This window comes from Phacochoerus africanus, chromosome X, assembly GCF_016906955.1.
Source record: "Phacochoerus africanus isolate WHEZ1 chromosome X, ROS_Pafr_v1, whole genome shotgun sequence".
NCBI classification, from domain to species: Eukaryota; Metazoa; Chordata; class Mammalia; order Artiodactyla; family Suidae; genus Phacochoerus; species Phacochoerus africanus.
This window is the reverse complement of record NC_062560.1, coordinates 32,824,588-32,849,960: the sequence shown is the minus strand read 5'-3', so window position 1 is coordinate 32,849,960 and position 25,373 is coordinate 32,824,588. Positions and strand designations below refer to the sequence as shown.

The following is a 25,373-nucleotide window of genomic DNA, read 5'->3' as shown; positions in this document are numbered from 1 at the left end:
AGAATGTTCCAAAATGTTGGTTAAATTGACCTGCACTTTGATCATTAAAATTGTTGCATTTATGTATTTGGATGGTTACCCGGGGGCATTTATGTGCTTAAAGTCAGGTTGGAGTTGTATTTTTGACACATTTTTTATTCATAAATGGGCCTAAAAGTAGGACCTAAATAGTATTGTTGCCAGTTTGATTAACATGGGTTTTAAACTAGGTGCTTCTTTGATATTCCCCTGGACTTTGTGTAGCCCAGTACTGTTTGTCATTTTATAAAAGACGCATAGTTGTTTGCCACAAATACTTGTTTGCATGTGAAGAATGTTAGTTTTGATATTAGTTGTTTAAAAAAAGAGATGGCCATTTGAATTATTGAAATTAGAATCTGAATTCTTTTGGCTGCCTTTGTGTCTATATCTCATGGAATAGTGGAAAATTAATGCAATGCTGACAGATTTAGGTCAGGATGCAACTTAGCCAAGAAAACAAAGTTTAAGCTCCCTCAGTAATGGTTCTGGTTTTCCACTTCATTTGCCACATGCAGACTAACTTTAAGAAGTTAAGTATATCATTTGATACCTCTGGAAATATTTTGGTTGTTACATCTATAGTTTCCTTCCTTTTACACAAAATAACAACATCGTTTTGGTTCATTCTTCATAGATGAGAATATGGCATTACTCTCTACACTCTGAAGTATGTGGTGTTAATCTCAAAATAAATTTTTAAATTACATTTGATGAAAATAATTAAAATCCCATAATTTCTGGCAAAGTGAGTTGGTTGGGAAAAAGGTCTTCAGTAAAGATGTGGATATCTTGGGGAATGTGGATTTGAAAGGTTGTTCTGTAACTGAGCATTTTTCCCTTTGAATATAAACCATCCCAATATTTCCAATTTCGGATGATAAAATGGAATCGGCAACACCAAGTTCACTTTTTGAGTTCTCACCAATATAACTAAAATGAATTTAAGGTTTTGCTATAAATATGTCCTACAAGTGAATGAAGGTATTTAGAAGAATAGAATGTTTGCTGGGGATGAGTGAAATGATCTAGTTCATGGGGGTGAATTAGGGCAATCTTGTGGATGACTTGTGAGGCAGTGCCAAGATGATAGAAAAGGTTACTCTTCTAGGTTGAAGATTCTAGGTTGAATGATTCTGATTGCAGTTATGGATAGCATTTTGGTTAATATTCTTTTGGATAATTCAGAGGTGAAAATATTAGTGCCTGTCTAGCAAATTTGAATGTGATTATAAAAGTTATTAAAATCAGTATTTTAATTTGTTGATGGGAATTATAGGAATACTGAAAATCGTGCATTAAAACATTAGAATACACTTAGGGGAGCACTACCCACTCCACCTGTGGGAGTTGAATTTATAAGGTGAAAAATCTGTTTCTTCACTGCTTTTTAATTATATTTAATTTCCTAGAAGAAGGGGCAATTGTGTGCTCAGGGATTTACATACAGTAGAACTAATCTCAGCATATAAACAATACCTACAAAGGTAAATAAATTAGCCAGTGTTAGTCAAGTTAAAGGTTTTGAAATGAGATGGGTGGAGGAAAACGAGGCACTGGTGTGGTGCATTGACCTTGGCTCAAAAGTGTGGAAAATGTATCCTCGTTTAGATTTTGCCTTTCCTGAAAATCAGAAGTAAATTTTGACCATGAATTCCCCAAGGGAATGTGAATTCTCCAATTTGGTGGTTATAATGTAGCCCATAGAATTTTCATAATGCAGTGGCAATTTCAGGCCCGTCTCATGTATTAGACTGTAAAGTAAGTCAGCACATTCTGCAGAAAACTAAAGCATTTATAGACATTGGAAACTCTGACACCATCTAATAAAAATACCTTGAAAGAGGACTTGAGTTCCTGAGTTGCATACTAATGTTGGACTTGATATTATGACATAAGGACTGCCCCATTTTTATTCTCTAACTGCAGGGGAAAGTATAGCATTGTGTGTGTTTTATTTCTATATCTATGTAATTATGTATATATTATATATAGAATTTTTCCTTTTTTTTTTTTTTTTTTTTGAGAAAACTCACTTAGGGAAGCACACACTTAACTTAACCCTTGGCTTTCAAAGGTATAGTTCCAATGCCTCCAGTGCGTCACTGTGTCAGTTTTGGTAAAACACTCTTAAGTGGGACCTGACATATACTATGGCAGCCTCATTTCAAGTTTAGTTTCCAGATACAAAACATCCCTCCCAGCCCATTTGAGCCCTAGTCAGTTTATGTATGAAGGATGTACATTATTTCCTCAAAACTGATTATCACTTGTTCTCTCAGGTCTTAGAAACCAAGCTCAGATTTCGAATCAACTGCCCTGACATTGAACAATGACCAATTTTAATTGTGCAGAGCACTGCAATTTGTAAAACAGCACCATGGCCACTGATGTTCTGCAGAGCTGGTTTATGCTCACCGCTCCACTACAGTATCAGTATATCATTTATAGAAATGAATAAAACTAATGCAGAATAATAAATCTCTAAGGACTCAACACTTCATCTGACTAAATACTCTGAGGGCTATAAAATTGGGGAACTAAGATTGATATAGAAGTTATCCAATTATGGGAACTTAAAACAGATGATTTTTTTGGAGAAATGGGCTAAAAATTGAGAATTTTATGGCATTTTAATTTGTTTTGCAAACACTGAATATGGGATAGCAAGTATTTGTGGCGTGCAAATCTTCCAATGGAAGAAAACCATTTGTGTAGAGTTTTCTGGTCATTTATTATAATATTAATGTAAAATTACCCAAGCCCTATAGTATGAAACAAATTATTTTATATATAGTTGTTAAATTTACATTTGGTAGATAAGTAAATATCTTTTTGTATAAATATGAATCCCAGCCTATTAGTTTAATGGACATTAGTTGGTATCTATAACTTTTTTTTCATTTGTTTTAATTCCCCATCTCCTAGTCTTGTTCATTAAGAGGACAATGTATAAGGCTGATCTGCCTAGTCCCTGACTTTAACTCACCTGTAAGGCAGGTCCTAATATTTGGACAGTGGATTCTATTGTTGTTTACTGAAAGAGACAATGATGCCACATGTACTGTTCTCACCTCCAAAATGCCTAGTGTTAAACCTTAAAACCTGGCCTGGGCCTCCTTGAGTACAGTAGCCATATCAAGCCACTTTTTCAGCTTACTGATTGATGCTCAACTGGTCAGCGAGTTAAAGCTTTGGTCCTGGGCAACCTGCCTGAGTGAATCATTCCAAATGGATATAATGACAACAATCCCAAAACTTGGCACTGTCCGCCAGAGATATAGCCTCAATACTTCAGTCTAAGCCCCAGCTTCTGGCCAGAACAGTGGCAGACATATGTGGCCCAATTCTAGTCTCTCTTGGAAAATAAAATGACTTTTCTGTTTGAGCAGGCATAGCTATGGTTGTGGACCAAAGGGAAGGGTAGCAATAGCATAGGAGTGGAGATGCTGGTGACTGATACTCCTTTTTCACTTTATATCTAAAATGACTTTTTCGTTAGCCACAACCGCAGTACCAAGAAATAAATATAGGACACATAGAAGAAAATAAGATCTGGTTGTGTTCATCTACTTTTTAGAACTATTTCCTGTGCTACAAAAGCGATTCCCTTCCTAATTAATTAGTCCCTTTAATTAATTAACTTTTTATTTTGTTTTATGGCCATACCCATGGCATATGAAAGTTCCCTGGCTAGGGATTGAATCTGAGGCACAGCTGAGACCTACTCTAGTGTGGCAATGCTGGATCCTTTAACCCTCTATGCTGGGCTGGGGATCAAAACTGGACCTCCGTAGTGACCCTTGCTGCTGCAATCAGATTCCTAACTTACTGCACCATGGCAGGAATTCCTTTTAATACTTGTTATTCTCCTGATGGCTTCTATTGCATTTTTTTTTTTTGCCTTTTTATATGAAACAAAGTATTAGTATTTTAAAGAAATTCACCATTATATGAAATTAGGATTTTTTTTTTTTACAGTTTTCTATTGCTATGCTAGATAAGCATCACTTAACACTCTTGTTTACTTATTTGGCAGATTAACTTCATTATGAAATTACTATTGTCTGAGGGGCCTGTACCTAAAAGAAAGTTCTGCATTTTAAAATGGTACATAAGGTATAGACCAGGGGTAAGAAAACTAGCCCGAGGGTCAAAACCAGCCCACCTCTTTTTCTGTTGATAAAGTTTTATTGGGACACAGCCATGCTTTTTCGTTTACATACTGTCCAGGGCTGTTTTCACACCACATGGCAGAGTTGAGTAGTTGCAACAGAAACTATGACTGATAAAGCTGAAAATACTTAATATCTGGTCCTTTATAGGGAAAATTTGCCAATTTTCTCTTAGTTTCAGTCTTTACAAAATACAAAAAAATCCATTTATTCCAGCTATTCTTTGAGGATAGTTAATGTAGAGAAAAATGATCAAAATTCCTATTTTATTCTGTTTTTTGTTTGTTAAATTTTTTTTCTTTTTTCTTTTTTTTTTGTCTCTTTCTAGGGCTGCATCCACAGCATATGGAGGTTCCCAGACTAGAGGTCTAATTGGAGCTACAGCTGCCAGCCTATATCAGAGCTACAGCAACGCCAGATCTGAGCCGAGTCTGCAACCTACACCACAGCTCATGGCAATGCCAGATCCTTAACCCACTGAGCAAGGCCAGGGATTGAACCCGCAGCCTCATGGTTCCTAGTCGGATTCATTAACCACTGAGCCACTGTGGGAACTCCCCTGTTTTATTTTGGACTGAAAGTAGAAATAGTCCAATGTAAGGCATTTTATGACTATTGGACTATGTGAAAGAGCTTATCAGAAAAAAAGCAATCTTTTGTGCTTTTACTTTTAAGATATTTTTTAAAGTGAGTGAATATTTAGTTGTATCTTGGTTTTAAACAAAATTAATACTTTCAAAATTCTTATTTATTTAAAGTAGATTGGAGGAAGTTGTTAAAAGCAATAGTCATTTTATGAAAGTAATAGTTCAAATTGAAAATAATAGCATAGTCTCTTAAGGTCTCCAGAAATTCGATTGATGGCTGGATGGATTGATTTTATTTTTTACTTTGTACCTCAAACACTTTGATATAATGAAAATTTGATTTATTTTTCAGAAATTGCAACTTACAACTTTTCAGAAGGATTCTATTATGTTAAAGTACAATAAAATTATTTTATGCATAAACTTTTTCAAAGAAATTTAGAGACTTCCAAATGTAAGGATTACTCTTTTTTTTAATTGAAAGCTACATGCTTTTATGGAATTAAAAAAAAAATTGTATGGCTATCCTTTTAAACTCTAGTTGAAAGCCAGATATGCTTTTGTTTGAAGTTATATGGCTTTGTTACAAATAGATGGCATAAAAAATGTTCTCTACTTTCTTGTGATTAAGCCTTATATTTTAAGAAGTGTGGATTTGTTCTGTTTTCCCCTTGTTTGTTTTTTTCTTGAATGCAGTGCAAGTTCTAGTTCAGTGCCAGCTATATATCCTGAATTTATTAGGAGGAGAGGATGTGGAAGAGGATACTTGAGGCAGGGTTATACAAGTATAAATAAAAGAAGAAAATCATAGGGCATTATAGGTTCCTCTACTTGTCCCTTATCCTGCAGTGGCAAAGAGTACACTTTGGAAGCTTTCTGGAGGGATAATTTCAGAGTGCAGCATGAAAAAATCATGAATTCTTGACTTTGGTTAGACTGCATTGCAATTTAACCATGGATTAAAGTCTATTTTTATTTCCTACACATATGTTAAAGTGAGGGCCAGAAGAGGCAGCCTAGGCTAGGACTTCCAAACAAACCCATGGAAGAATGTTCTCCACAGTATCATTTTCTGTGATGCTTCCTGAAGTGAATAGTGCTTTTATATTCACTGTACCCCTCTTAGGGAATATATATATATGCCTTTTTAGGGCTGCGCTTGTGGCATATGGAAGTTGCAGGGCTAGGGGCTGAACTATAGCTGCCAGCCTACACCACAGCCAGTAACTTGGGATCCGAGCCTTGTCTGTGACCTACAATACAGCTCATGGCAATGCTGGATCCTTATCCTACTGAGTGAGATCAGGAATCGAACCTGCAACCTCATGGATGCTAGTCAAGTTCTTAACCTGTTGAGCCACAGTGGGAACTCCAGGGAATATTCTACTTTTATGAAACAGAAAATGGGTCAGTTTTCTGTCATACTCTTTCTAAATCTTTATTTGATAAGAAATGACAAATGCATTTCAGCGAGGTTTATGTTTCATTCAAGGCATGGGGGAGTCTTTCAGATTTTCTGTGTGCAGAGGCTTATACATAGTAAGTAGTCAGCATATGCTTACTGTTTCCATGTGTGAATGAAGAAGGAGGCTGAGGAGCCATTTAGAGTCTACTCTTGCACCTTGGAAATCCTTTTTTTTTTTTTTTTTTTTTTTGCCATCTTAACTATTTGTAAGTGTACAGGCCAGTAGTAGCGTTAAATACATTCATATTGTTGTATAATCACTCCCTAGAACACTTTTCATCTTGAAAAACTGTCATTCTTTATCTATTAAATAATAACTCTCCATTCCCTCCTCCCCTCAGCCCCTGGCAATTAATTTCAGAAACCATCTCTGTGGTGGTTAATATCACAACTGTAAGAGTAGAATGAAAGGAAAGAGAGGATGAAGAAACAAACAACAACAAATCTTCCTGATGCTAATTTGCTGGGAGAGTTGTTTTAGTGAGGGGGAGAGGGACAAAGGAAAAAAGTTGAGGGTTTTTTTGTGCAAAGGAAGGCTTTCTAAGAAAGGATAGCAAAAAAAAAAAAAAAAGACTACTATAGCTTCATGCAACAAGATGGATGAATATCAGAGACATAAAAGCCAGGCACGAAATAAGTATCACAGATTTAAAAGCCAGACACAGGAGTTCCCGTCGTGGCGCAGTGGTTAATGAATCCGACTAGGAACCATGAGGTTGCGGGTTCCGTCCCTGCCCTTGCTCAGTGGGTTGATGATCCAGTGTTGCCGTGAGCTGTGGTGTAGGTTGCAGATGTGGCTCGGATCCTGCGTTGCTGTGGCTCTGGCGTAGGCCAGTGGCTACAGCTCCGATTTGACCCCTAGCCTGGGAACCTCCATATGCCGCGGGAGCGGCGCAAAGAAATAGCAAAAAAAGGCAAAAAAAAAAATTAAAAAAAAAAGCCAGACACAAAAAAGTTGATATTTTTTATATAAAGTTTAAGAACAGGCAAAATCAAATACATAAATAATGTCAGTCTATAGCCTGGGCGGAAGTGTAATTATTGACTGGAGAGGGGCACGAGAGAACCTTCAGGATGATAGGAATGTTCTATATCATAATCTGGATGGTGGTTACATGGGTATGTAAATATAAATAAAAATTCATCAGGTTCTCTATTTCCTATACCTATGGTGTCTGAAATTTATTGCTCAATAGAAAATTAAATAATAAAAATAGGTTGTGGAGGGGGCACCAAATTTAGTATCAATACTTAATAGAGTCCTTGGAAGAAAAGCATGGCAAACCTGTGATCTAAAAACTGTGCTAAGCTTAACATTAGAGACTTTTTTGAATTTTTGTTTAGTAATTCTTGTTGAAAAACATTTCAAATCCCAGAGGATGCTTAGCATGCAGTAAAATCACATCTATTTAGCTGCAGCAAGGTGATGGCTGCTGAGCATAGTTTATGGCTTAAAAAAATAATGCCTTTCTTTTTACTTTCCAGATTGGCAGATTGCTACTCTGGCTTTACTCTTGGGCGGTGCTGCCATAATTCTCATTGCATTCCTGGTGGGTTTGATTTCCATCTGCGTGGGATCTCGAAGGCGCTTCTACAGACCTGTTGCTGTCATGCTTTTTGCAGCAGGTAAATATATTCATTACTTTCAGACCAGTATTAAAGTTTCACGAACCTTTCTACTATCCTCCCTTCTCATGCAGAGACAGTATATGGTTGCTGTATTACATACAAATTGAGAGGCATTTGTTATATTTTAAGGTATATTGGCTAAAGGTTTATCATAGTATCAGTTTTCAGTGTGTTAAGCTGAAGACTTTCACAGAGCACAGTGGCAATTTCTAAACTTCTTACTAAAACATGAATAAATAATAGTTCTTGACAGGGCTATTGCCTTGGGAATTGCAGAAGATATATTTACCAACAGTCTTTCTTCACATCTAGTATTTTTTTCCTTCTTTTACTGCCCCCTTAGTGATCTTAAGGCAACATTATTTTTTTCTGATGTAAAACTGAAAAATATTCTAATATGTGTACCCTTAAAGATATAAATCTGTCTTGAAATAAACATGATTATACTGAAAAATCATAATGTATAACATGAACTGTCAGACAGCTATGTGAGATCAGTGTCATATTCATTAATTTAGCAACCATCTTTCTAAAAAAGCACAGCTTGGATTAAAATATCAACCCAGGTAAAATGGAGGTTTTACTAAAAGTCAAGGAGCTATTTAGGAAAGGGGCTTATAAGACTAAAGGCCCAGTATATTATTTGATGTGAGTTTAATTTTCATTTATAAGGATATCCTTAAATATTCTTATAAATGACTCAAACTGAAATATTCTTATGGTGCCTTCAATTTACCGTGTCAGTCATATCTGATTTGAAGACTGCAAAATAAGCCCATGTGACTGTCAATAATGAAGACACTGAAAGAACCATCTAGCCTGTTAGATGTATTTTTTAAAGCTGTTTAAAATGGGAATAGATGAAATTAGGATTTGAAGGGTCATTTGATCTAAAAATATAAAATCAGAAGTGTTCTGCTGCCCCCTGCTGTTTTTGTTCATCTTTTTCTACTCATGAGGACTGGTCAGAATGTAAGTGTCATAAAAACAAAGGTCCACAGGGCTGAAAGAATTTAGAGGTAGATCTAATTCAAATCTCTTAAGTGACTTGCTCAAGATCACATAGTAGTTACTGGTGGACCTGGGGCTAGGAGGCTACTGAATCTTTAACTGGTGGTTCATTCACCACCAAATCCCTCATTCATTCATTCACTGTTTATTGGGTACCTGTCACAGACTGGACATTGTATTGAGACACCTATAAAACTAGCTAAATAGCACAACAGATACGTTCCAATAGAGTAGAGAACACTATTACAAAAAAATGTTTTGAAGTCTTAAGAGGTGATCCACAGTATCATTATTTTGGTGATCTCATATATAATAAGGGTCTCTATTGTGAATCATTTAGATTCTCCTAAAGATTCCATCACTATTCTCCAGTTTATTTCTTAGTTAATGTATTTACCATAGCCTTTTCCCTATTTTTAGAATGAAATAACTTATATTTTTTTTGGGGGGGGGGCGCTGTGCCACCCATGGCATGTGGAAGTTTCCAGGCCAGGAATTAAACCTGTGCCACAGCTATAATCAGAGCCACAGCAGTGACAACGCCAGATCCTTCAGCTGCTGAGCCACCAGGGAACTCCTGATGTAACTTAGATATTTTAATTGTGGAATAAGTTTCTTTTTGTAGCTATGATTTATTGACACAGTGGTTAGAGAATCAGTTATAATAGAATTCCATGATAAATTGTTCTGAAATGATATACCATTCTTTAAACTGGAATTATGCTTTGAATAATTTTTATAATGTTCAGATATTTCTTATTTATGAAGATATAGAGATATTCTAGACATTCTTTTATAAAAACATTATTATGCTTAGTTACTATCCCATTTGGCCTTTATATTACCTTTACTCAGATGTCTTTACTGTATAATGGCACATACAGAATCTATAAAGAAATCCGTTGTTTAAAGCACCTACTTAACATGCTTACAAAAGTAACTAGAAGTTCCAGTTTTTTCTTAAAAAGTTCTAGACTTTTTTTCCAAGTATAGCAAAATTTATGAAAATGTGAAAATAAGTACTGATTGTAACAGAAAATACCGGCAATGAACATAAGTTGGATTTGGCCAAAACAACAATTTTGATTTGGCTCTAGCGGCCACAAGTATTAGTAAATTATAAAATAATGAGAGGAACCCCTACAGCAATATTCATACAGTGTTACTCTACTTTCTGAGACCTAAAATGAGCATTACATTGCTACCTGTAAAAATATACATGTGCTGAGATTTAGTTTTACTCATTCTCTTTTGAGACTGTGCTTTTGAAAGCTTTTTTGAAATAATCATTAGTTTAGTATTCACTTTGCAATAAGCAAGGAAAAACTTACTGGTTATCTGAAACACGTCATAAAAGATTTCTCTCTCCCATCTGCAAAAGCCATTAACGAGTTTCCTACAACTAATTTCTGGAAAAGATATTCATTACACATGCTAACCTATTTACGATTTGGATGTAAGATTAACAGAGTTGGAAATTTTGCATATTTGAAACAATCCTAGCTAAAATCATGGTTATTTTGCATGTTTCTTAGGAAACATACTTACTCTAGTGGTTGGCCTGTCTCAGCAGTTTAGTGAGTCTTTGTAAATGTGTATCTGGGGCCATTTCCCCTTTTTACTCATCCTGGTTTGCTTGAAAATGGTTTGTGTTTCTCTGCTCCTCAGAATATTTTATTCTCCAAATAATATTAAGCCTTATCTTGGTATTCTGTACACAGGACTATATCATTAATTCAGTATCATATGCTGTGCCTGGTACTAAAGGGGAATGAGTAAATAGTTGAAGGAGTGCTGGAAAGATGATTGAGGCATGTGGCTTATAATCTGATAGGTAAAACCAGGCTTGAAAACAGCTAGCTAACGGTAATTCAATTTTTACTAAACCACTTCTCTCCTGGCAATTTTTGAAGCAGCAAGTTTCATGGGGCCACAAATCTAAGACCAAAATAGCTCAAAAAAGTAATCATTGTAAAATTATTTCTTCACATATTCATATTTTCATTCATTTATTTAAATATATGTTGGGTGCAACTACACTATAATATGTATGCAACTATACTATGTTGGTGTTAGATAATATATTCTTAAGGGTTTTTACTAAAAGCTGATGATTAAGTCTTACAAACACAGCCAAACAAATTTTAAAGGTTTTTTTTAATCTTCTCTTTTCTCTGAGATCCTTGACCTAGGGTGGGTTTGTTACCTGCTTAAATAATTGCTACAAGAGCTAAGAGATGGCCATCACTGCAGCCCATCTAAAACACTGTCCCATGTTCCACATCTCTTCCACTCACTGGTCCTACAAATTTAGATTTAGGAATAAGATGTTATCTATAATAATAATAATGTAGATGATGATAATAATTAACTGAGCACCTACCACATGCCATACTGCTAGACATGTAGTCCATTCTATCTCTGCTGTAATAATTTTAAGATTAGGTATTTATTTTCCCCATATTATCAGTGTACAAGCAGGCTCAGAAAGGTTAAGAAATTCCTTGGGGTTGTCTAACTAGTAAGTTGCAGAGCTAGGGTTTCTTTCTTTCTTTTTTCTTTTTTTTTTTTTTAGCACTGCACATGCCGTATATGGAGGTTCCCAGGCTAGGGGTCTAATTGGAGCTACAGCAGCCGGCCACAACCATAGCCACAGTAATGCCAGATCTGAGCCATGTCTCCAACCTACACCACAGACTATGGCAATGCCAGATCCTTAGCCCACTGAGTGACGCCAGGGATCAAACCCGCAACCTCATGGTTCCTAGTCAGATTCGTTTCCACTGCGCCACGACAGGAACTCCAAGAGCCAGGCTTTCAATTCAGGAACTCTGTCTTGACTTGAGAGCCCAAGTGATGTTTCACAAGTCATTTTTACTTGGGTATATATAACATGAAGAAAAATCAACCAAATCAGTTTAAATTTTGAATTCAGCTGTCAGTCGTGTACTGAGGTTAGAGTTCATCCTGTAACTCCAGTTACTCCATCTCTTGGGAGCAACACCTGAAGAAAGGCAACACCTCAAGGTGTCATAAAGGCCACAAACTGTAAATCAACTATACTTCAATAAAACTTTAAAAATGAAAAAGAATATTAAAAAAGAAAAAGACCACAAACTTATCAGCGCAGCATGACTCACTGAAGCATAGTACATCATGAGAACTGTGTACATGCCTGGTACAATTGACTATAGCATGTTTTCCATTGTGTAACCGACAATGACAGATAATACATAACAAGATTCTGATTACCTGGTTATCTAGTTCTCACTAAAGACTCTGTGGAATTAGAGGGATTGCCTCTTTCTGGGTCCTTTCTTTTTATTGTTTGGCTTTACAGATCTTTTTATGCCCCACTGGGACTTAGGATGATTGTTTCATTCTTTTCCCCCAAGGGTTTTAAGACAAATTGCAGAAAATTCCCCTTCTGTAATTTAGGTTTTGAATAACAGCATCCCCACTAATTGTATTAGTAAGGATGTTTCTGTTACATCTATAGAAAGCCCTCTGTAAATGACTGTATATGCAGAATAGGGATGGGGAGGTGGGTTCTGCACCTACATTCCATCTCTGATTAGCGGGTTGTGTTTGGCAGCCCTCCTTGCCATCCTGTCAGGTACACTGAGATGGCTGGAGGTATTTCAAGTCCAGATTTTGACAGAAAAATCAGCATCCAGCTTATATTTCAAATTAAAAAAGAGTTCTTTATTCACAGATCTTTATCCAGATCAACCTGCTCTTTGGTTAGAACAATTTACATTATCACCACCAATAATTAACTCATTTCATATGTACTGCTTACTTTTAGTATAGATTAAATTTAAAAAAAGAAAATTGATAGCTTCATGTTAACCATTCATGGGCAAATGTTTTTTATTCTCCAAATGATTGATTCCTTTATGTAAATTTGATATTTAGGGGACTTGGCTGGATAGTCCTATCAATTTTGTATTTAAATTATATTCTAAGTTATTATCTTCTTTTTATACACCATCATTACTGCCTTAGAGGACACAACTCTTGCTCAAGTGGAACATCTCAGTACCCAATCTGAACTTCCCCTTAGTTTATTTTCCTATGATAACATCTGAACTAAACTGTCAATGTGACTCCTTCCTTTCCCTTTCCTAGAATCCCATTACCCAGATTTTCTTTTATAGTCTTTACTTTCCTTGACCTTTCCCACTGATGTCACCTTAGTCATCATTATGCACAGGTATCCATGCACTGACTAACCTCCTTGGGGCCTGTCCTCCGTTCTCCTCCTGAAGTAAAGGTGATTTATAATTAGTCTGTCCTGCACACAAGCACATGAGGTGTAGGTCTGAAATACAAATCTGGTCTTGTCACTTGTCTTTTTAGTTTCCCCAGAGGCAGAACCTGAGACAAGGAATCAAGTGCAAGTACTTAATCTGGGACGTAAAAGAAGGGCTATGGAAAGTGAGACTGGGAAGAAAAGGCAGCCAGTAAGGAGTGCATTATCAAACCAGTTATCACTATAAACAGCTGGAGCTTAATCTTCCTGGAAAAACTCTGGAAACCAGTGTAGAACACGCCCCTCAAAGTTATCTCACTGAAAGGACTGGGGAATTGGACTATTTATAAACCAAATGCTAATAGTCATTGGTAAGGGTGATGGTGGAGATAGGGAAACAGCAGTGTTAATTTCCCAGAATACCGGGCCTGCCCCACAGTAAAGCAAAGTAGCTTTAGTGGCCAGAGGAAAAGTCAGGCACAGAAGTGTAGGTGCTGATAATTGGAAGTCAGGCCAACTGGAATGATGAAGATGATAATATATGGATAGGGTACCAACAGTATCTCCACTTAAAATAACCTCTGAGATGTCTCCTTATAGAAAGCTGTCTATTATTTTCCTTAAACACTAAGCTTTTTATAGTCTAACAAACATCTCTGTATGACTATGCCTTTCATTCTACCCCTGTGAATTTTCTAGAGGCACACCCTCTTATACCTCTATGCGTTATGAAAACTGTATCTTCCTAGAGGTCTTCTATCTTTCTCTTCTGAGTGTATCCTGTCCATCCTTTAAGAACCAGTTTAAATGATGCCTCATCTCTGAAGCCCTTCCGTCTCCAGGCAGAAGTGGTATCTGGAGTATCAACAGAGCTCAATAAACGTTATGAATGGATTATAAGTGAAATGCCTCTACTATTACTTTTGAATACATTTCTTTGTATCTACATGTCTGTCCCCACAATAGAGTATGAAATATCAAAGCGCAAGGACTGTGTCCTACTGTCTTAACCCTTTCACCTAGGATACAGTGGGCATCCAGTAAATGTTTATTGAAATATGGAAATATTCCCATGTTAGAAAATACTATTTAAATATTGGATGTTTTGAACACTTTAATATTGAAGACATTGATAGATAACCCCTTAAAGAAAATTAGAAATAACAAAAGGACCTCTAAATTCTCATCATGTTTCTGTCCACATGTTTTCTTGGTTGGTAGTTTTGTTACCTCTTTTTCAAAAAGTAGAGAGGTGGAATAAAATGAACTCCAAATTTTCTTCAAATTCTAAAATGCTGCACAATTTTACTTTAGGCCTCTGAGGTAGAGCCAATGCCTATTATGTTTCATTGATTGGTAGTAAAGTAGAATGGTGGTATTTTCTTGAGTTCTGGAGTCAAGGATTAATTGTTGTTTATTCCTTTGCAGCTTCTGTGGAAGGCAAGGAGGCATTTTAACCTGCATCTATATATTGCATTAAATGGAGAAATTATTTACAAATATAGTGTTATATATTTTTTTCTCAATTTTGCTATTACATGCATTTTTTTCTCACTGATTCCAAAGAGAGTAAAATAATTCAGAGGCATAAAGTGCTTTAGGGTATTTTCATCTGGCAAACAACACAGTAAAGTTTTACCTCGAAAAAGCTACTCAGGAGATTGGAGGAGGCCAATGGAGCCTAATGCAGTTGTATGTTTACTTTTCCCACTAGAGGGAAACTATGTCATTATATTATACCATGGAGGCCAAATATTTGCTAAATAAAATACTAAAATGAAACTAAAAGGAATATTAAAAGCAGGCTAGGTAAACACCCAACTCCAGGGACTGACTGAGTCACAAAAGAAGCAGTATAATCCTTTTAGAATATAATTCAGATCAGTTATTTCTTCTCTGCTCAAACTCCCATTGTAGCTGCCCATCACTTTGAGAATAAAATCCAGACCCCTGAGCATGCTTCACAAGGCTGTTTCTGAATAGGCCCCTGGCTGTCTTTGCCATCTCATCTCATGCTGTTCCCTTCCTTGCTCTCCCTACTGCTGTACTGCATCCAGATGTCTTTACTAATGTTCCACGGTACCCAATGTGCTCCTGCTTCAGTTTTGCACTGCCTCTGCCCTCTACCCAGATCGCTCCTACCATATTGGCTTGCACCCTTTACTTCATTCAGGTCTGTGCTCTAATGCACACTTCTCTGTCCTCTCCTCCCCAGAGAGGCCTGCTTCAGGTGTGATATAAAAGAGTAGGCTGCACCCTTCTGTCTTATTTTCTTGCTTTGTCTTTTCATGTCTTTTAGCAATACCTGCCATATTCTGTATTTATTTACTAATAATGGATGGCCTAACCATGAGGATAACAACTTTTGCTACCATTGCTTTAAATTGTATCACTTCAGAAACATTCAAGTTGCTTTTGTTTTTGTTTTTGTTTTTGTTTTTTTTTTGGCTTTTTGCCATTTCTAGGGCCACTCCCCCAGCATATGGAGGTTCCCAGGTTAGGGGTCGAATCTGAGCCATAGCTGCTGGCCTACGCCAGAGCCACAGCAATGCGGGATCTGAGCCTCGGCTGCAACCTACACCACAGCTCACGGCAACGCTGGATCCTTAACCCACTGACCTAGGCCAGGGATCGAACCTGCAACCTCATGGTTCCTAGTTGGATTCGTTAACCACTGAGCCATGACGGGAACTCCTCAAATATTTGTTGAATGAGTAAATGAATTTTACTATTCCTAATTCACATTGATATTTCACTCATATCCTGGCAGAATTAGTCAGGAGGTGACAAGTGACCAGAGTCTAGAAACAGAAGGAGAAATAAAGTGCCTTTTTTTCTTTTTAACTTCCTTAGTAACTTTGGTGTTGTGGTTTTTTTTTTTTTTTTTTTTTTTTTGTAGTTCATGGGTGATAGTAGTGGACTTCTTGTAGTTTTAAGACATTTAAAACATAAATGTGCCCTTTCCCTCAAAAAGGCACAGAGCTATCTGAATTTTTTAAAATTAATACACATTTAGCACTTACTGGCTGGAAACAGAAGAAGTGTGGATTATATAATATGCTGTTAGTTGTTCTGACAATGACTTTTTGAATGTCAAGAGATTCTCCTTTTATATGGATCTGTTTATCTCTCCATTCTCAGTAGTGTGGAAGTATGGAAGACCAAGTGCTGGCCCAGAGCAGCATTAAGCTACATGGCAAAAATGTTTGGAATTCTTATAACTGGTTCCAGAAATGTCACTTTACCCCTTGTCAGAGCCTTATCAAAAGTGATGATTTTGAGGAATCATGTCCTCATGAGTTTTCTGTAGTTCATCAGTTTTATGCCAGAGACAGATGATTGTTACGCAGATTTTCTAAGAACATTAATCATATTAGTAATAATGATATTTTACAGGTACTGAGAATAGATGAGTAGATTTTAAAGCACAAAATTCCAGATTAATTAAACACTATCCATCCTATGGCTCCTTTTTAAAAAAGGAATAAAGTGTATCATTTTTGCTATATTAAAATTTGTTCTTATCAAATTATTCACCTCAATTATTCACATTTTTGTTGTTGCATTTTTGGAATTTACAGTATTATTATTATTTTTTACCACTGCACCTGCAGCATATGGAAATTCCCCAGCCAGGGGCTGAATGAGAGAAGGAGCTGCGAACAATAGCACAGCTGCGGTAACACCAGATCCTTTAGCCCACTGTGCCAGGGCCAGGGTTCAAACCCACTCCTCTGCAGCAACCCAAGCTGCCACAGCTGGATTCTCAACCCATAGCACCACAGTGGAGCCTCCTGGGATTTATATCTAAGATGAATTAGATAACAATCATTTTAACCCCAGATTTACATTACATATCAAGAGTTGGCAAATTTTTAAAATTAAGGGCCAGATAGTAAATACTTCTGGCTTTCTGTTGTACCTCTTCAACTCTACCACTGTAGTGTGGACAGTACATAAATGAATGAGCTTGGCTATATTCCACCACAACCTTTTCCCCAAAATAAACAGACCAGATTTGCCAACCCCCGTCACACATTAATCTATCCCAGTTTTTTCAGGAAGAAGATTGTCTATTTCTTGAGGGTAGAAGCCATCATATTGTAGAATACAAGACAGATACATCCCATAAATTCTTATTAAACTGATTTAAATAAAATGGGAACTATATAACAGTTGATCCAATAGAAAGTTATGACTTTGAATGGAAGGCATCATTTTTTACGAAATCCAGTGTCTCCTATGAAAAATAACCATACAATAAATAACAACTTCATTTTATTTTTTTAAATGATTTTTATTTTTTCCATCATAGCTGGTTTACAGTGTTCTGTCAGTTTTCTACTGTACAGCAAGGTGACGCAATCACACATACATATATACATTCTTTTTCTCACATTATCATGCTCCATCATAAGTGACTAGATATAGTTCCAAGTGCAGTACAGCAGGATCTCATTGCTTATCCATTCCAAAGGCAATGGTTTGCATCTTCTAACCCCAAATTCCCACCCCATCCCTCTCCCTCCCTTTCCCCTTTGGCAACCAAAAGTCTGTTTTTCAAGTCCATGATTTTCTTTTCTGTGGAAAGGTTCATTTGTGCCATATATTAGATTCCAGATATAAGTGATATCATATGGTACCTGTCTTTCTCTTTCTGACTTACTTCACTCAGGATGAGAGTCTCCATTTCCATCCATGTTGCTGCAAATGGCATTATTTTGTTCTTTTTTATGACTGAGTAGTATTCCATTGTGTATATATACCACATCTTCCTAATCCAATTGTCTGTTGATGGACATTTGGGTTGTTTCAATGTCTTGGCTATTGTGAATAGTGCTGCAATGAACATGTGGGTGCATGTGTCTTTTTCATGGAAAGTTTTGTCCAGATATATGGCCAAGAGTGGGATTGCTGGGTCATATGGTAGTTCTATGTATAGTTCTCTAAGGTGCCTCCATACTGTTCTCCATAGTGGTTGTAGCAGCTTACATTCCTACCACCAGTGCAGGAGGGTTCCCTTTTCTCCACACCCTCTCTAGCATTTGTTATTTGTGGACTTATTAATGATGGCCATTCTGACTGGTGTGAGGTGGTACCTCATAGTAGTTTTGATTTGCATTTCTCTAATTATTAGAGTAATTCTTAATATATTGTGAATTCTTACTGCATTTTAGTTTTAAAACAAAAAAATACTGTCAATAAAGTATACTATTTAGAATAAGTAATGCTTCAGATTTTTTGGCTTTTATGTTTATTTGATTAAAGTATAATATAATTTTATTCCCTATAAATAACATTTTTCTAATTTTGATTTGCTTTTCTTTCAGTTGTTTTACAGGTTTGCAGCCTGGTCCTTTATCCAATCAAGTTCATTGAAACTGTGAGCTTGAAAATTTACCATGAGTTCAATTGGGGTTATGGCCTGGCCTGGGGTGCAACTATATTTTCGTTTGGGGGTGCCATTCTTTATTGCCTGAACCCTAAGAACTACGAAGACTACTACTAGAACCAATAGTCGCAAATTAAAAAAAAAAAAAAATCAACCATCCAACAAAAGGATTACGTCTTCATCTTTTCTAACTCACTATTTTCTAAAACACTTGTGGAGCATCAAGCCATTTGCTCAGTTGATTTAATATCTTTTGCCTTTTGGCTGTCAACATCATAACCAGCTTTTACATCCATTTTAGGGACCTGCACAAATTAAGGGAGCTGATTAGACATAGGCAAATGCTGCAAACTTCCAATATGTTCATGTCACTTTTCTTGACAAGTGAAGGGTCTATATGACAGCAACCATTGTGAGAAACTAGTTGGAATGAGAAATGCCTGAATCTCCTATTGCCTGCAGGGGAGCAGCTGGCATAAGCAGCATTTAGAAGTTCCTTTGCGCTGACACGGATTCCACTGTTAGAGTCCTTATTGCCTGCTTATCCCACCCAGTGACTACATTGGCTGTTGGTTATTTGCTTGAGTGAACTCTTGAAAAGTGAACTTCCTTTCAGCATCTAATGGGAGTTCTGAATGTAACTGGTTAATGGTACATAGTCCACCTTCAAGAATACGCTTTTTAATGGGAGGTTATGCTTTGGCAATCAGCATCTCCCTGGGAAGGGAGTCAAGACTTGGAGACATGTGCTTTTCATTATGTGGTTAGAAATTGTGCCTCAGCCATATCTATCTAGAATGAGGAAAAACTGAGAGTCCTTACTTTCCCTGGGGCAAACAGAAAGAAATATGCATGAGTTGCTTTTATCCTAAGTACCCTTTAAATCACTTACCAAACATTACAGCAAACAATTGTGCATATGTAACAAGCTTAACTATTTTTATAGAAGGTGAACCATTAGTATAAATGGTAATAAGTTGTTCCCTAGCCCTACACATGCATTTGCCTATTGCACATAAAATTAATATTTGCTCTTAGTGAAGTGATTTGAACACTAACCTTGTACACATTGTTTAGAGACTTAGATCAGTATTCACACTTATTTACCATACAAAAGTGCATATACCTTAAAGCTTTTGCTCTATGTTCTCTACTGTTTCACTGGAAAGTTTTAATAGAATTGTATAAGAAGAAAAATTGAAATGGTGTTAATCTGAAAATTAAGCACTGTAGTTCAAAAGAGAGTAGCAATTAGGATGATCGTTTTGTTTAAAATTCATTAAAATAGAAGGCTGCTTTTTTCCCAAGTATTTTAAATGTCTTCATTAAAAAATAAAGGAATAGTGATAGGTTTATATATATGTCTAAATGTCAGTAGAGGAGTAGAATTCATCTGGTTATCACCTGGTCCTCTGAGGTTAACTAATGGGCTAACTGATTTGTGCACACAAATATAGATTTATGGTAAGGGAATCATTTACTGACTGTTCAAATGGAAGGAAGTATCAGTAATAGGGAAGAAGTTTGCAACAAATCTTACACTGCAAACTTGTGTTAATCCTGTTTAATATACAAATTTGGATAGTTTAATTATAAACATATTTTTATATCAAATATACAGTTCTAATGTAAAAGTTATAAATAATTATTTTTGTTAACAAAACAATATTTGGCCCTCTTGCAGAAAGAAGCATTGGAAAAATCATTTAAAATGTGCCTATGTTCTATTGTATTGCAAAATCCATAAAGAGCAGGACCACATCAATAATAATTTGCTTTACCTTCCAAAGCAGAGTTCTGCTTTCAGCTTAAGAACTATTGCCAAAAACAACAGGGAAAAAAAACTATTTTATTATTCAAATATTTTAAAAAAAACCCTATTATCTTGTGACTTTTCTATGGAATCACAAAGTAAATTTGAAGAACCTGGCATATTCTTATTTTAGCAATGACAGACAAAAGTGATTAAATGTATCCTAGAGAGAAACCTTTATAAAAGTATATGATTCTGTATAGAATCATAAGAAACTAGGAGTGGAAAATTTCCAGAAAGATGTTACTATTTATAGAATCTTTTGAAGCAATTTTCATGAGAAATAGTAAAATCTGGGCCAGGCTGTCTTGCAGTTAATTGCATATTATCAGAGCAGCATGAGAAATAAGGTATTTGTTGGATAGGGATTTCGGCTACTAAACACTCTCTATTGTGAGAGAATATCTTTATTCCTGAATAATGGAGGAACAGTACTTTGGTGCTGACATCAATGAGGCGCTTTTCTTAGTACTAGTAGAGAATGCAGTGTGCTTTTAGACCAGTATCACATCTTGAGTCTCATCAGGTTTTCATTCTGTCAATATGAGAAGCTGGAAAGTGACAGAATATGGTATAGGCTAAGGCATACATATTTGCAGTGTACTGAGAAGTAGATTTCTTATATAACTTTTTTTCCCTTCCCAGTGAAGAGCCCTATGCTATATTTCTACCATCATTAATATTTGAGAGTGTTTTATTACTAACAAGTTCAGTATAACATGAAAGTTGTCATGGCTTATCCAAAATATTGTTTTGTCTGTCAGAATAAACACAAGTGAATTTTTTACCCACATTAACCTTATGTCTTTGCAGCTTTAGGTTTGTTTGATGTTTTCTTACAAGCAAAACTGTTAACTACAAACCCATTGTTTATTTTAGAGAGCGAGAGGTACACATACACACATATAGCATAAAGTACTCAGCAGGGCTAGTTATTTGGATTTCTTGCACAATGACTTAGCTTTTTGTAAGTTCAACATGTAAATTTTAAAGACATAAATATAGAGAGACCTATGTGTTTGAAATATAAATGATATATATGGATTAGCATGTACCTGTATATTATTAAACATGCAATGAACTGACTGGTAAGTGACGTCTAATTGTATGGCTAGCAATGTAATTTATTCAGACTGTATTTTTGTACAGAGCAGCACACACTAACCTATGCCTCTGTGTCCTCTTTAATGCCTAAAACTGTGCCTAGAAATTTCATGTCTTAAAAAATAAAATATACTTCATGCTGTTTATGCTATTAGTTTTACTGCTGTTCTATATTTATTATTTTTAAATATATGACATGTTTACTACTTAAATATGAATTCATGGTATTCTGATTATTTTTAAACAGTCCTCTAGGGAAACCCTGTTTATCACTCCAGTGGTTTTGAGTTTGCAGTTTCACAATCAGTTCTTCATTTCATGATTTTTGTAGCTGACATGAAGTTATCTATGTGGAAAAAATAAAAATAAAAGTGGTTTCACTGATGTTGTTTGACTTTGTGTCTTCTATGTTGTGTGGACTCTTGAACAAGTTTCTAAATTACATGTCTTCAGTTCATTTTCTCTTTTAGTAAATACATATTATTTAGAAAATATAGATTGATATAACATGTTTATTTTGTATATATAAAAAAAATTTTGGCTATGCCCATAGCATGTGAAAGTTCCCATGCTAAAGATCAAACCTGCACCACAGCAGTGACCCAAGCCACTACAGTGACAATGCCAGATTCTTAACCCACTGAGCCACGAGGGAACTCCAATTTTGTATATATTTTTAAACAATTTTTTTGTTTCAGATTATCTCCCCAAATCCTTTCTAGCCTCTGCAGCTGAGTTATATGAAGAATAAAAGAAAGAATATTAAATATCTTCATAAACTTTCTTATTTCGAAAGGCACAGAGGAGATAGAGTCGAGGCTATCTTCCCTACTCTAATCACACAATTCGAGGAGTAGTGAAAGTGTTTGATGCTCTATTTTGGTTTTTGTTTAGATTTCAGTATTTGCAAGGTATGTTAAAGCAGACTTTCCTGCATTATTTTTTTTTTTAATTAGACACTACATTTTTGGTGCATGTGTGTGTGCGATAATAAATTCATAAAATATAAGTCCAAATTTCCCATCACCGTTTGTGTATTACATAAATAGTATACTTGGAAAGAAATGTAAATTAGACTGAAAAATTTGCTTGTATGATTGTCAGAAAATTTTCCAGAAGATAGAAATAGGACCATATATAATTAAGCACTTTCTTGTGTTAATAAAACCAGTTTGAATATAAAATATATATTTTTGTTATGAAGACATCCTTTCATGTCTCATATGAATCCTCAGATCTTGAGAGATTCACAGTATATTTTTCTGTTGAAAAGAAAACATTGTAAATCATTTGCAAAACTATGAGGTTCTTTAAAATCAGACTTTCAAAAGTATGCACATTTAAGATATAAATTTTAACATTTTCTCAAATTTTGTCATTGTAGAAATTTTCCTTTTCAATAGCCTTATTCTAGTTTGATGAAGTAGCGTAATTCCTTTGATGTGTTATATTTTCAGTATAAAGTACTTTTATTTTAATACAGAATTCTCATGAGCAAAACACCTTTACAAACATGTCCTGCTTGGTAATTATCCATGACCCACGTTCTCTGAATTTGAAAGACATGGAGACATAACTTGACTAGGATTTGACAAGGAAAAAAACATTGCCTTCAGAGATTTCACTGTGAACATAAAACAGGAAAACAATTCTAATGTGCTTTGCCATAATGGCCATGTAGTCAGTTCATGGTTTGTTTTAAAGTCAGGCCCATGCTTTGTCAACACAATGTTCCATTTTGATGGTCTTTAAGTCCTTTTGGTTAGAAAATGAACTGATAGTGAAATTATTTTTTATTCTGTATAATAATCTACTGAATACCTGGATTTCTAATTTGTTGATCAAATTTTCATGTTATGACCTTTGTTAATAACTTTTCAGAAGTGCAAACTTAAGATTAAAGGAGCAAATAAAAAACGAGAATTAAGCACATAATATTTTCATAGGAAGCACTAATTTACTTGAATAATTAAATTTGAATAATTAAACTCCGTCAAGTATTGGGAACACAATGTCACGGATACTTAATGTCAAAGTTAAAATCAGACTAACAAAGCTCCGTGTAATAAAATGCCAACAATTTTTCTAATTTAAAGCAGGTTTGCAGACTGGGAGAGCCTCACATTTTTAAACAACTACTAGATGTTGCCATGAGCAGAAGGTCCATATATTCATACTTGGAAAACCTATTTTCCAAGAGTCACCAGCTAGGTGACTCGCACATTTATATTCCAGCCGTAAGTCCAATGGTTCCAAAGTATAACTAAGAGAACAGGAGCTGAAGTGTTCAAGTTGGAAGGATAATATGTGGTGTTTCTAAGCCAAGATTAACAGCACACAAAGAATGGTGTTCTTTGTAAAAATAAAGCTGTGTTGAGTGGTTCACCAGAGAAACTCAGTTTTGGCAAGCAATTATTTCCAAGGTGAATGACTTCATAGAAATAATGATTATAAAAGAGGCTTGGAACAAGTGCTGAAAAACCATGTTGTCAAACCAGCAGAAACCTTGAGTAGATCAATTTCTGCATGACAAGGATTAATGAAGAAAATAATATCTAAACTATGTAATTTATATACTAATTTTGGCATGGGTAAGGATATTCTGTGGGTGACCCAAAGGCATTTCTTATACTACAGAAGAGAGAAGGCATGGCATTACACTTAAAACACTATATATATGTGATGATGGTACTGAAGATTGCTCCTTGGTTGCTTTGAATTTAACATCATAAAGGTAAAATCAGAAATGAATATCATACAGCCTATTTAATTTTTTGATAAAAATTTTTCACAAGGGAGGATTCAAATAAATTGTTTTAAACGTGAATAGAAATTTCTCTTAAGATTATTATGAATGGGGAGTTAAATTGTTAAGAGTTAAAAGGAGGAGAAATACTACTATGCTAGAAATACTACTATGTGTTAACTGAAAAGAGAGATAATGCTGTCATCCTTGGCATCCTCTCCTAGGCAAACTTGGGGATTAAAGCATTTTTGGAGAGCAGTTCCCCCTTTGTGGCCATATCACTGTTCAGTGGTGATGTGGCAACTCTTGACATCAAGAACAAGTTTTCCAGTTTTTAACTTTTGGGTGATTCTTAAACATTATCTAGCCATTATGGTTGTGTTAATTACTTGAGTCATGGTGTGTCTGAAAAAGGCAAAAATGAGATGTTTCAATAAAACATTTAACACTAATGATCATGAAAAGTATGTTTCTCATTCAACTCCAAGCTTTGGGTGCTATTCACTGTTGGAACAAATTTGTCATATATCTAATATGATATAGAAATTCTTATGGAGGCACAATGTTTAATATTAAATTTCCAGTTATATTTTCTGAAGACCTCGATATTTTAAAATCTTGAATTAAGCAGAATTTTGGAAAACTCACTCTCAGAATATTTCTTTGCAAACCTCGATATTTAGCATTTACCTTTCTAGCCAACTTTTAAGACATGGAATACTTTGACTTATTTTCCCACATTTGCTTCAGGCATGGATAAAATTATTTTTGTCTCTATTTGTATCAGAAAGTCAATAAATATTAGTATGTGTTTGGGCAAGTATTTAAATTTTAGGGAGTTCAAGTATGATCCTAAACACTGATCCTTCTGCTACTGATTGAATGGCATCTTTGAATCAGAAATGCTCTAAAAGTTGAGTCAACAATTAAGACTTCTTATCAATCAAAAGCACCATTTCACTTCTGTTAGGCTTGGTCGACTATTGTGTTGTGTGGATGGGGAAGTACATACAACATGCTGTTTTCCTAAAATTAGGCTTATTTTGACTTATGAGTATAAATATGTAGACATTTCTTGACTTTTTATATTTAGAATGGTCTGAATATACATTTTTTGTTTTGGAACCAGAGCATTTCTAGAATCATTTACAAGCTATGGAAATACAAAGTTAGAGTAA

The 25,373-nt window shown here is 35.4% G+C and overlaps 1 protein-coding gene across 1 annotated transcript in view; it reads left to right on the top strand.

Annotated features, from left to right (window-relative positions):
* TMEM47 (transmembrane protein 47) overlaps positions 1–21,833 on the top strand; it is a 31,039-nt gene extending 9,206 nt beyond the window's left edge. Inside the window, exons 2-3 of the mRNA XM_047765285.1 lie at positions 7,731–7,871; positions 18,471–21,833. Coding sequence (XP_047621241.1) covers positions 7,731–7,871; positions 18,471–18,649 — 320 coding nt within the window. The 3' untranslated portion in view covers positions 18,650–21,833. The remainder of the gene's footprint in view (positions 1–7,730; positions 7,872–18,470) is intronic.
* Positions 21,834–25,373: the final 3,540 nt, after the last annotated feature.